The sequence below is a fragment of the Macrotis lagotis genome, chromosome 8 (assembly GCF_037893015.1).
Source record: "Macrotis lagotis isolate mMagLag1 chromosome 8, bilby.v1.9.chrom.fasta, whole genome shotgun sequence".
Classification (NCBI taxonomy): Eukaryota; Metazoa; Chordata; class Mammalia; order Peramelemorphia; family Peramelidae; genus Macrotis; species Macrotis lagotis.
In genome coordinates, this window is record NC_133665.1 from 189,787,591 (window position 1) to 189,800,790 (window position 13,200).

At 43.2% G+C, this 13,200-nt stretch overlaps 1 protein-coding gene across 1 annotated transcript in view; it reads left to right on the forward strand.

The window, feature by feature from the left end:
- Window positions 1-13,200, forward strand: part of CDK13 (cyclin dependent kinase 13) — a 105,410-nt gene that overhangs the window by 51,862 nt on the left and 40,348 nt on the right. The window contains exon 6 of the mRNA XM_074199218.1: window positions 4,864-4,893. Within this exon, the coding sequence (XP_074055319.1) occupies window positions 4,864-4,893 (30 nt within the window). The remainder of the gene's footprint in view (window positions 1-4,863; window positions 4,894-13,200) is intronic.

Consider the following 13,200-nt stretch of genomic DNA (forward strand, 5'->3'; position numbering starts at 1 on the left):
TGGTGACTGAGGAGTGAAGAGTTTGTCATGGGAAGAGCTGGGAGTTTAGGTATGAAGTGACAAGGACCCTGGACCAGTGTCAGAGGAGAGAAGGGGAAAGGGAGGTTTTGGATATGGGGTGTGGGGGAGGTGAGAGCTAGTGAGGAGGGCCTGGATGATTCTCCTGAGGGAGGATGGGATTGTTGGGGGGGGGGTAGACAAAGAACTTGAATTGGTATTTTAAAAGTTAATTTAAAGAAAAATGCTGAAGCTTTAGTATATCAAACTAAAAGAATTTCAGATACAGACAAAAGTCAAAGGTAAAAGAAAACAGATCCTGCTCAAACCTTATTGGGAAAAGTATTGGTATCTGTTTAGGGTGGGCCTTCTATGTGAGGTAGGGAAGAGCTATATCCTGAAACCTGTCAGACTGAAAGGTTTCTTTAGTTCAGGCTTGTCTGCTAAGGGCAAGACAGCACCTGGCTCACTAGTGTTAGCCCAGACAGCTCCTAGATAACAGTGGAGAAAGGGGCAGATTTCAGGCCCAACAGCCCTTGGTACTTGACCAGTTTTCTAAAATATAAAGGATTTCTCTTTCTGTAAATCACTGTAAATCTCAATCACTCATCCTACTCTCATCTTCTGGCTTTTCTTTCTTTCAGAGCTAAATTTCTGGAAAGTCATCCATACCTCTTTCCCTCTACCTCCTCTTTATCTTTTAACCCCCCCCCCCCCAGGAATTTGAATTCTTTCCCTACCAGTTAGCTGAATCTGTGTTCTACAAAGTTACTCATAATTTCTTTCATTTCAAAATATTTTTATTTTTACTCCACTTAGGTCCCAAATAGAGTTTCCTAAAGTACAAGTCTGACACTGTCATCCCGCCCAGCCCCAGACCCTAGGGGCTCCCCAATCCTCTAGGAGCAGGTACCAAAGTCTCTGCTTCTAGTCAGCCACTCTTCCTAAGCTGGCTCCTTCCTCCATTTCTAGTCTTCTTTCCCTGACTCTTGCCCTGGGCCCCCGCACCCTGGCCAGGAAGCCCTCTGCCTGTGCTCTCTCCCAGTAGCTGGGCGGCACTTTGTCTGCCCAGCACTTAGCACAGGACCAGGTACCCTTCAGAACTGGTACACAGTAGGTGCTTAAGCAGTGTTGACTAGAGTGACTTTTACCTCCCCTGCCTTCTCCCAGACCATGATGCAAGATCTAGAGAAAGAGAAGCTAGTTCAGAAAAACCAAACAATAGCGCAGGGTTTCATGCCCATGGTCTCCTGTTGGGAACAAAGAGAGAGCAGGATCTTTTCTCATCTGCTTTGGGTTGACATCATGTGCTTTTATTTTTAGTGCTGTTATTGGCATAGTTGTGATGATCTTTGAATGACTAAATCCTTTATTCTTGTCAGGGTTTTCTTCACTACCCTCCTTCCTTGGCATTCATGATAATTTCTTATCTCTCTGCCCCCGCTCCCCACCCCCCCCTCCATGTTCGGTCGTGCACTCAGATTCTCTCTAGAGTTTGCTTCTTGGTAGTCTCCTTAGTTCTTCTAAGCTCACCTGCTAACTCTAGCCATATAACTTCCTAAAACACAGATTTAGTTCTTACCTCTTTTCAAATGACAGCTGTGAATTCACTAGCCTACCCCCTGTTTTCCAGTGTTTCTAGTCTCTCCAGTTTGTAAATAATCATGGAATTTGTTGGCCTCCACCTTCAACCCGGAAGATTTTTAAGTTGCTTTTTTTTTTTTAAAGGTTTTTGTAAGGCAAATGGGGTTAAGTGGCTTGCACAAGGCCACACAGTTAGGTAATTAAGTGTCTGAGACTGGATTTGAACCCAGGTATTCCTGACTCCAGGGCCAGTGCTTTATCCACTAGGCCACCTAGCCTTCCCTTAAAAGTGCTTTTAAAGCAGTTCTCATGATGAGGAAGTTCTTCCATCCATCAAGCTTCGCTGGTTCTTGGTTCTGCCTTTTGGGTCCAAAAAGCAGAAATCAAATCCCTCTTTCATGTGATGAATTTTTCAGATACTTGAAGACCTCAGCCTTATTGTCTAGGTTAAATATCCTAAGCTCCTTTGGCCTGGCCTGCTGACATCGGTTCTTATCCCTTCCCTTAACCTGGTGGTCCTTAGCATGAGCCTCCTTAGACCATGGCTCATTCTCTTCCTGGCCTTTTTGCGACTGCCAGCAGAGGAGTTTCCAGTTGTGGCAGTGAAGTGCCCTTTGCCTTGCACCACACACTCAGCCAGTTGACGCCATACTTCATGTTTGTTTGACGTGTTGGCTTTTTGTGTTGACTGATTTCTTGACTAGACTGAGAAGTTTTCCAGAAAGCCAAGCTGTTATCATTGGTCTAGAGTTTGCAGAAAGACTGTGGGATGGTAGTGACTACGTTTTCAAAAGCTGAGGTTGTCATTCATCTGGGTCAGATCTCTGGAGCTCCAGAAGAGCAGATTCACTGCTCTGTTAGACATGTGTGTTCTGATATCTGCAGTGTGAAGGCTGCTTTCCCAGGCCAAATAAAACGGAGCAAAGGAAAGAAGCATTAGCTTGCTCTGCCCCCCCCCCCCCCCCAGCAGCTCCTGCTGTTCATTCCCTTCTCAGTTTCTTTAGACAGCTCTCAATCAGCTCCTTCCAGAACCAGATACCAGAGGACCACCAGTTGTCAATTCACTTTCCTTCCCCAAAGCTTCCTCATGCTTCCCATCTCTCTCACCCCATATCACCCCTACTTCATTGGTTCCCTTTCTTTCCTGCCATCCTCTCTGTGGCTTGCACTTCCTCCATACCATCCCTTCTTTTTATTCCCATTCCAACAGTCACCTCTGGGTTGAGGCCCTCCTTGGTCTCTTGCCTGCACTATCACACCGGCATCTTTGTTGGATCCCTCACTTTCCAGTTTATCCTACACAAACCCCAGCAACCTCACTAAATCCTGAGTGAGGTTGTCGGGGGCTGGCCCTCCCTGTAGGAGGAGCTTCTGGGTTGCCTCATCTTGGCCTTCAGAGTAACCTGGCTTTGGCTTCCATTGCTAGCCTCTTTTCACATTTTTCCCACATGGTTGGGGTTCTGGCCCTCCTGAATGGTGTCCTTCTCTGCTTCCTCCATCTGCAGCTTCTAGGCCTCTTTGACTCTTCTTCATGCCTGGAACCTTTCCTCTTCCTTCTGGGCTTTCAACTCTTTGGTGTCCATGCCCCAGTTGTGTGTGTGTGTGTGTGTGTGTGTGTGTGTGTGTGTGTTGTATCATCCTAGTAGGGCAGAGGTGACTTTATTTTTGTATTTATGATCCCTGTGTCTTATTTGTAGTAAACATCAAGATATATATGTTGGAGGGAATATCCGGCATGGAAGCCTCCTTTGCATCTGGCAGCTTTAGTCGCTCTGATCGCTCCAGACAATTTTCCTGGAAAAAATTTGCTTCTGGTTGCCATAGTGCTTAATGAATACTGTGAGGACACAAAGAGCATCTTAAAATGAAGGGTTTTTTGGATGAGCAGGATATAAAGTATGGGGACAGGGGTGAGAAAGAGCTTGTGTGTTAAGGACTTTAGAAATGGGCTCTCATTTGATTCTTATGGCACCCCGGGGAGGGAGGGGCTGTTCTGATCCCCATTTTACAGTTGAGAAAACTGAAGCAAGCATGAGGTGTCAGGGGCTTGTCCAGGGTCACATAACCAGTTCGTGTCTGAGTTCAAATTTGAACTCAGGACTCCCAGATTCCAAGCCCAGTCCTCTGAAAACATTGTGCTTAAGTCTAGCTTGACCCTCAGGAAGGAAGGTGAGAACTTCCCTATCTCGGAATTGCCGGCTTGCAAGGAATAGACCAGGCGCTTCTTAGAGGGCCATTTCCTCTAGGATGTCATGAACCAGGGGAAGAGCCCACACTCTTGAGGCTGCTCAGATGGCCTCTCATCAGCTTCTCCTTGAAACTTAAATTCTTCTTTGCACCTTGTACCCCATGTTTTTTATCTCATCTGGGGCTCAGGAGAGCAGATCTGACAGCAGGTCTCACCACGTCCCTCCTGATGCCTCTTCCCAAGAAATCTTCTCATTCTATGGCGTAATCTCCAGTACCGTCCAGTCCGTCCGTCCCTCTCGATGGCCCTCTCCTGTGTGCTCTCCTGCTTATCACTGTCCTTCCTAACACAGGGTGTCATTCCTCTGATGAAGTCTGAGCAAGCAGCCCAAAGCTGGGTCACCATGTGTCTAATCTATGAAATTCTTAGTGTAGACTGGGTTCATGTTTAGCTTGTTGCCTGTCATATCATACTGTTGACTCTTGAGTTGGTAGTTCATTAATACCTGCAGATCCTTTTCCAAGTGTTGCTCAGCCATGTTCTCCCCACTTAGTGTAATCACTCAAATTTGTCCCTACCAGATTTCATCATCTTAGATTCAGCTTAACATTTTAGCTTTTTTAGATCTTTTTTTCAATCCAACCTCTCATGTAGCTCTCCCTCCCAGCTTTGTGTCATCTGCAAGTTTGATAAAGATGCCATCCATACCTTTATTTCAGCCATTGATAAAATTGTTAAGCAGCCAAGGCCCACACCTATCCCTGGGGCCCTCCACTCCAGACCTCCTTCCAAATTGCCATGGAGCCATTGAGTAGTCTTGGCTTCCAACCTGCCATTGAATTTTGCCTCCACCCAATTGTATGATTGTCTAGCCCACATCTCTCCATCTTTTCCACCAGAGTAGCATGAGAGACCTTGTCAAATGCATTGGTAAAATCTAGGTAAATTATATCTACATCATTCCCCTGATCCACCAGTCTAGTATCATTGTTTAAGAAGGAAATAAGGTTAGTGTTGCATGCCCTATCCTTGATGAAGCCATGCTGGCTCTTTGTGACCACTGCTTCTTCCTCTTCCTCCTTCTTGCTTTGCAGGGCTCCCTGCTTCAAGGAACCAGCACTCAGGCAAGTACAATTTATATTCTAGTTCAGCTTTGTTAGACACAAAGTAGGCTGGGAAGTTGCTTGAGGTAGAGACCATTAGAAAGTTCTTTGTGTTAATCACCATGCTATTAAAAGCGTTGATGATGTCATTTGTATTCTTATCCTCTACCTTAGTTACCCTACAAAGAACTGTCCAGAGCTAGGGGAAGGAACTGGGAAGACTGGTTTGATCAACTCTGACAGTGAATTGGGGGGGGGAGGGGGACAAGGCTTTGGGGAGGAGGAAGGGTATTCAGTATGTAGAATAATCTGCTCCCAGCAGCCCAGTATGCCCAGCACTGATGAGCTAAAAGTGGGCTGTAAGTTGTCCAAAGAGAGTCCCAGAATCCGGTCTAGTTAAAAGTCTTCGAGCTATAAGGTATGCGTGTTTTTATTTAAACGTAGGTAGCCGTCCACCAACACGTTCACTCCCTAACATTAACCTCATTTCCTTTTTTGACAGGGTCACTATTTCTAGTTGGTTAGAGGAGAGGAAGGCTATAGACATAGTGTGGCTGCACTTCATCTGGATAAAGTCTCTCATGATATCCTTGGATGGTGTCCTAATAGGGAGAAATGTTTGCTGGATGCCAGCGGGATACTAGGTGGATTTGGAACTGGTTGGATGACTCTCTTCCTAGAGTTTCAATTTCCTGGATTGTTTCTAACCCAGAATGGAGGGGGGTGGGGGAGGAGGTCTCAAGTGCTGTGCTCTAATAGCCCCAGGGTTTGGTCTTGTTATGCTGAATATTCTTATTAGGGACATTGATTACTGTTTTGCCAAATTCCTGGCTGACATAATTCATTGGATGAGAGAATCAAGTTGTAATAAAAAATCCTGTCCTGTTGGATTGTTGTGCCAATTTAAATAAGAATTTAAATAAGGTTAAAAGTGAATGCCTAGTCTTTGGCTCAATGGACAGAAAGCAGGTCACATTAAGAGAAGGACATTAATAAATGCAATGTGACTATCTAAAAACTCTGATGTTCATCACTTAGGCTGCCTTCATGGAAGTCTGATGCTCTTGTCACGTAAAGGAGAACAGACCATATATGGATGACAAGGGCTGTGGGGTTTTCAATTTTCAGAGCCATATTTTAAGAGGAGGATTGACAAGGTGTAATCAGACCCAAAGACAGAGATGGTGAACGAGTATCATTAAAGGACTAGTTGAAGTAACTGGGGATGTTCAAACTGGAGACAAGAAGACACAGTGTGAACAATATTGCCTTCAGTCATGGAAGCTCTTTTAGGTGGAAGAAGGCACAAGACTTGGTCGTTGTGGTACGAACTCTAGTGGGCACAAAATTGTCCAAAGCCAGAGTTTTTTAGTCAGTGGGATATGAAGTGTTTGAAAGTGAAATGATCTGATCTTTTGACCCTAGAGACAATTTTTATTTTTGTCTTTCTATGCTCATTACCTAGCAGAGTGCTTCACCCATTGTAGACACCTGATTGTTGACTTGAGTTAAATTGAATCATGAAGGCAGGTAGTTGTGCATTGCTAGAAGTAAGTGTCCAGTCCTCAGATGATTCTGGAAGAACTTTCTCTCTTTGGTAGTAGTTGAGCTGCATGATCTGAGGGGCCCCTGGCTACCCTAAGCTTCTCTATTCTCAATATTATAAACACTAATGGATCAGATATTCAGAAAGATTTGTACCACATGGGGCAGTAGAAAGGATGTTGGTCTCCAAAGCCAAGGAGTTCAAACCTCTCTGACCTCTCAGCCTCTCATCTGTAAAATGGGGTAATTGATCTCCATAACTCCAAGATCCTTTACAGTATAACTTTCTGTCCCTCTGACCCAGGAATAGTAAAAAACAATGGATGGCTTTCCTTTATTTATTTTGGGGACTATGCCTGGTATTTCTTTGTTATGAATAATGGGTTTCTGATAGATATTTTTGTTCATAGTAAAGGAATTCTAGTATTTTAACATGTATCAATGCAATATTTTGTTGAAATTTTTTCCTGGATCTATTAGTATGATCATGTGATTTTAAATTATTGACAATTAGTTATTGTCAGTTATGCTTATTGTTATTATGTTATTGACATTTATGATGTTTATGACATTCCTAATAGTGACCTATCCTTGCATTTATGATATAACTCCAAACTGGTATAGCAAATAATTTGTAAATGAATTGTTGTAGCTTCTTTGCTCAAATGATTCCATATTTTTGCCTCAGTATTAGAGTTGTGGAGGTCTATGGTTTCTGACTGATCTTTTTTTGGGGGGGGGGTTCAAAACCATAGTTTTCTTATGAGAGAATGGTAAAATGTCTGTATCTCTTTCCCTCCTCCAAAAACAACCAGCAAAAAACAAAACCAAGTATAACTAACAGGAATTTCTTGTGCTCAAAATGCTGCTTAGGCAGGGACCCCTCTCCAAGTCTCTGTTTTCTCATCTGTTAAATGAAGATTTTGGACAAGGTGATTTTTAACATCCCTTTCAGATTATGATCCTGGGACAACTTTATTTCAAGGATCTGCTTGAGATAATTCATGGTCACTATGTTGACATTTAATAATGATCTAGTCATTAGGGAAGTGAACTTGAGGAATAAGTTTGTCCTGGGGTGGGGGGTTTCAGAGATTTTTCAACTGTATTTTGAATATCAACTGTAAAGGGTTTTGCAGTGCCCCAGTTTATGTTTCATAAATATATTCTCTTGTTATTAGATATTGACCTTGTAGTTGTAGTTCTCACCCATAGTGGCATATCCAGAACTGGTTGGACCTATGAAGTTTCCTTAGTTCATAAGTGAGGACCATGAGGCCTAGGGAGGGTTCCCACCAGCAAGTAAGGAGGCAGGATTTAAACTGATGCTCTCTGTTTTCAAACCACTCCATTTCTTTCTTGCTTTCTCCATATAAGACATGGTGCCAGGTTCTGAATATTTGAAACCAACTGTTCCTTCTTCAAATAGTTTCTGTTTTTTTGTGGGAAAAGATCTGCTATGTATTCAGATAAGTTATGGCCAGCTTAAGGATAAAGAGAGTATTCATAACTGGGATGTTAAAGATTTCATGGAAAAAAGATAGCTTCTGATTTCAAGATTTAGAGGAAGATGAGGATGCTAAAGTTGTAGAGATGAGGGATTAGTGCAGGGCAGGGATAGGGGACAGCCAGAGAAAGTCACATCTGGGAGAAACAGGTTATGTAGTTTAGTTTGACTGGAAAGTAGTGCAGCTAAATGAAGGCAGTACTGTGAAATAATAGAGAAAGGAAAGTTGGAACTACACTGTGGAAGACCTTAAGTTAGACCTGGCTGAAGAATCTATGTTATGTCATATAGGTAGCCGGAAGTCATTGAGAGCTTTTGAGCAAAGGAGCATGACCTGGTTAGACCTATGCCTGAGGTTAATTTGGGAATTATGTGGAGAGAGGAGAGACTGGAAGCAGGGAGGCTAGAACAGTATTGTGGGGAGAAGGGATGAAGGCCTGGACTAGGATGGTTATATTTGTGCAGGTAAGAGGATAGAGATGTGGCATTCAAATCTGCAAGCAAAAAGTTTAGATTTAGGAGAGATAGATAAAGGAGTATTCCAAAGTTAACCAGCTTGGGTGATTGGGGAGATGTTAGTGCCCCCAACAGAAATAGAGATGTTTGGGGCAAGGGTAGGACAGAAAAAAAGGCAGTTCCATTTTAGACCTGCTGACTTTGAGCTAACCAATAGGACATCTGAGTGGAAATGTCCATTGGGAGTTTGACTGTGTGGAACTATAGATAAGGATCCAGATTAGGGCTAATATTTAGACTGGAAATCTTCTGCAAAGAGGTAATTGAATTTATCTAAGTTGATGTGATTACAACTGGCAAAAGAAATAGAAGGATGAGGAACAAGCAAAGGCCATTCAATTTAACAGTCAGGAAATCACTGGTGAGCTTTGAATATCTGGGGAGAGAAATGTGGGTGGGCGCCAAAGCTGAGGTCCTCAGAGTCTAGGCCACTCTTTTAGGATTTGACTGGGAACAGGAAGAGATCAGTCAATAAGCATTGAAGTTCCTGCTATGTACCAGGTTCTTGGGGTTCAGAGATGCAACTTGGGGGGGGTGGCAAGAGTCAAATGTTTGAAGGATGACTTGTTTCTAGACCTCCTCAATGCAGTACAAATGGGGGAAGGATGTGAAGAAGAGAGAGGAGAGGATTCTTGGGAGAATTTCCTTGAAGAAACAGGAGGAGAGCAAAGGATAGAAGGAACAGTGAGAAGAAGATTTACATCTTCCAAGAAAACTGGACCAAAGAAGATGGGATATGGAGGGAGGGACCTCTGTGAAAGAGCCCCTCTGCCCCTGCCTGATGTGTGGTGGCATGAGATCAAAACAGTCCTGAGAAACTGAAAAAGATTATCTGAGAAACTGAGAAAGATTATCTGCTGAAGGATACCAGGGCCGGGGAAGGGAGAGGGAGAGGGGAGGGAGAGATATTTGGGCCTACAGGGAGAAATGGAGTCTTGGGATAAAGATTTTGGGGAGCATCAGGTAAATTGGAGAATTGCTGGGCACCTGAGAAAGCCTAGGTGAGATCAGATGACATAAATGCCCTGCTGAGCTGTCTTTAGCATGGAGAAAACAACCTGGGGATAGAGCATTCTATGTGGTTGATCTCATGGGTCAGCTGTGGGTGAAATTACATTAGGTCCCAACTACATGGTCTTAAGCCAGGATAGGGGCACAGCTCCTGGCTTCTGATCTTCCAGAGACTCCAGGGGCTCCTAGGGCATCTCTTCCACACCTTCTCCCAGAGGAATTGGGGTCCAGTCCTTATTTTCTTCCATACTTGTCAGCTTATTCCTTTCAAACTTTCCCTTTGCCCTTACTGTGATCTCCTTTCCACTGATCCCTTCCAGGTCTCACAGTTCATCATTTCCATTGTAGCTTGGTTGCCCTATTTCACAATCTTGACCCTCTCACGGGTCATTTCCAAGAGACACTGACCTCCCTCCCATACTTTGCTTCCCAGTCCTTCCTTTGCTAATCCTCACTGCTGAGATTTCCCTGTCTAAATTGGTTAGCTCTTCAGTGATGAACAGACTTGTTTTAGTAGAGACTTCTCCCTTGCCAGGGGCAGTTATCTCTGCAAGGATCAACTGTGTTAGGAGAATGCAGGGGGTCAGGAGGACTACCCCTTATTCAATGTCTAGACTTTGCTCACATAGAGCATGCTTCAGTAGAACCCCTCCACTGGATGCTTGAGTGTTGGGTCTGAGACAGACCTGAAGTTGAATCTGCCTTCCGCATGTTGGCTGTGTGGCTCTGGACAAGTCACTTCAGTTCTAAGCGTCAAATGGGACTAATATCTCTTGACTTGAAAGTATTTATAATTCTGTAGGTAGAAACATCAGCCTGTGAGCGTATTTAATGCAACTCCTTCCAGCCTTCTGGTCCAGAATCACACCTAGAAACTGAAATGAAGGAAAATCTTAAATGTAAATTGGCTTTGAGTCATCTGTGGCCCTTGTTTCTACCTTGTGCCACCCCTCTTCCCTACTCCTCATACACATATGATTTGGCAGGGGATTGTGTTAGGAGAACTAGATGGTGTTTAGCATTTCTGTAGATATGACCATGCCACTCCCTTACTCAACAACTCCTTTGGCTTGCTCTTGTCTCTTAAGGTCAACTAGAAACCCCCTCAGTTTGACTTTTAAAGCCCTCCATGCCCTTGTATCCTACCTGTCTTTGCAGACTCCCTGAACAGCAACCTTCCCCCTTGGCTCTCTCTACACCATACAGTCAAATTGCTCTTCTCTTTACTACAAGCAGACTCTCCTCTGATTCTCTAGCTTGGAATGTCTTCTTGCCAAAAAGAACCTTCCTTTCATAGAATCACCCACTCTATTCAAGACTCACCTTGTATGGGAAATCTGATCACCGAGCAATATTCTTATAGTTAACTGCTTTGTATTTATTTTCTTTTGCTTTGTAATTCTTTTCTTTATATTTATTCTTTATATAATATAGTTATATGATAAATAAAAATTTGAAGATATATACACATAATCTCCTTGTGGTGCCTCTGACCTACTCTTCTCCCTCCCTTCACCACTTCTCTTGTTTGCTCCTTATCAGTAGAGATTCCTTGGTTACTTGTGGCTATGCCCCCCAGCATTTGGTCCACAGGAGGCTGTTCAGGGGGCTGTCAGCTGAGGGCTAAACTTGGAGACAGGAAGATCTGAATGGAACTTTGCCTCATACTTTTACTGACTGGGGGGTGCCTGGAAAGTCATGGGGGGTCCCAGGGGGACTCATTATACACCAAGGAGGTTCACCAACTTGAAAGTGATATGTTGATGTGCGTTGTTTTTATTATTTATTGATTGGTGGAATTGTGACAGGATCATTATACTTATGTAGTTTGTTTTAACTTAGCTAGTGGAACTCAGGCCATCTGCTTGTCTTTCAGGATATTGGTGATCTCATCCACTCCCTTGGTTTTGATCCTAACTTCTTGCTTCTAATTCCAAAGCACACAGGCTTGTCGATGTCTTTATTTATAATCTATTTCAACCTCTCATTCATGTCTTGCTAGAGATTCATTCTTGCATCAACTGTCTACTGAATATAAGAATTTTGTATTTCCTGGGTACTAGTAGAGAATTTATGGTGGGGGTCAGGGGTTGGGGGTGGGGCTAGTATCCCTCTCTGATGCTTTTTTTCTCTTGACTCATCTGTTAACTTATGCTTTTCTTTGATGTTCCTTTCTTTGCCACTTCTTACATTTTTAGATCGTCATTAGAAACATACAGGGGGCAACTCAGTGGTACAGTGGATAGAGCCCCCAGCCCCTGGAGTCAGGTGGACCTGAGTTTAAATCTGATCTCAGACACTTAATAATTACTTGACTGTGTGGCCTTGGGCAAGTCACTTAACCCCATTGCCTTGCAAAAACCAAAAAAAAATCATTAGCAACATATTGTCTTAGTATCCTTTCATTTCCCTTAGATTCAGCAATATGGATTCCTCATATTGTGATGCTCCAAGATTCCCAATCATACAGCTTTTACTAGAAGGAATGCTCATGTTGCAAGGATGGATCTTCCACTGGGCAGCAGCTTGAGACTTTTTATAAGTTGAACTCTTCATTCTTTTGAATTCTGAGGCCAACTTTTTGTCCATTTTGCAGTGCCTTTCCCAGATCCATTACTGTTGGCCACTAGCTCAGGGAACCGGACCTTTGACTGCATGGTGTGATCTCTAACGGGGGCATTTCTTGTCTACTCCATTTTTTTTTTTTTACATGGCCCGTGGCTTGGTCTCTTGAGAGATTTCTGGGGCTTGATGCATCTGGAATGCTCTTGAACTTGAGGGCATCCCTGTTTCATTTGGTCCCTGCCCTAGCCTCTGTCTTTCACAAATGTACCTCTCCTTTTTTTTATGTCTGACTTCTCAGTCAGATCTGGAATACTGAGCAAAGATCTCCTTGTTCGCATGGATCAAAGAATCTGTTAGGATCTTAACATACCTATGAGACATTTTTTGTTCTTATTGGGGCAGAGCCTTTAGCACTCTGTTCTGATAAAGAAACCCCATGGGTGGATATTCTGTGGTCCTTTTAGCCAGTCATGGGGCTACAGAACAAAATGTTCTGCTCTGAAGAATCATTTGTTAAAGCTTCGCTCTTAATTTTTTATATTTCTTGAAGGACACCTTTGATTGGCACATTGATTATTCTTATAGATTTTAGAAAGCTAAAAAAAGCAGGTATTTTTGATTGAGTAGTAATGATTTTCTTTCATTCTTTTAGTGTCTTTACATCCCTGAAATTTCTTAGAAAAGTGTCTTTTCAGTGCTTTTGAGACAGATGGAAATAGGCATTTGTCTGCAGCAACATATCTTCAGTTTTGTCCACTTAGTCCGCTTCAGCATGAACTCCAGGCTGGGTGGGCCATTTGCCTTGCCAATTTGCACTGGTATAGAATGGCAAGAATTGAGTGTGAAGGCCTAATTGTGGTGACTCCTTTGTGGCTTGTGATGGCAAATAGATCACTAGAGAAATGCTGACAATATCTATCTGCTTTCCTTCTATTTGTTGGGGCTCAACTGGGGTTTCAGGGCAAGTTCATTTGACACGTAGGTTCACTTTTACAGCTTTACCATGTGTGAGGCAATATTGCTTATAAATTTCTTCTTCTTCCCTTTGTACTTTTCAGATTTGTTTGTGTTTGGAAAATAGTCTTGCCCTTGGCTTCTCTCTCATTCCCACTTGGGAGGCATATCAGATACTTGTGACCCAAGGTAGTTTCTTGGTTTCTCTTATCTTCTCACTGTGGCTACTG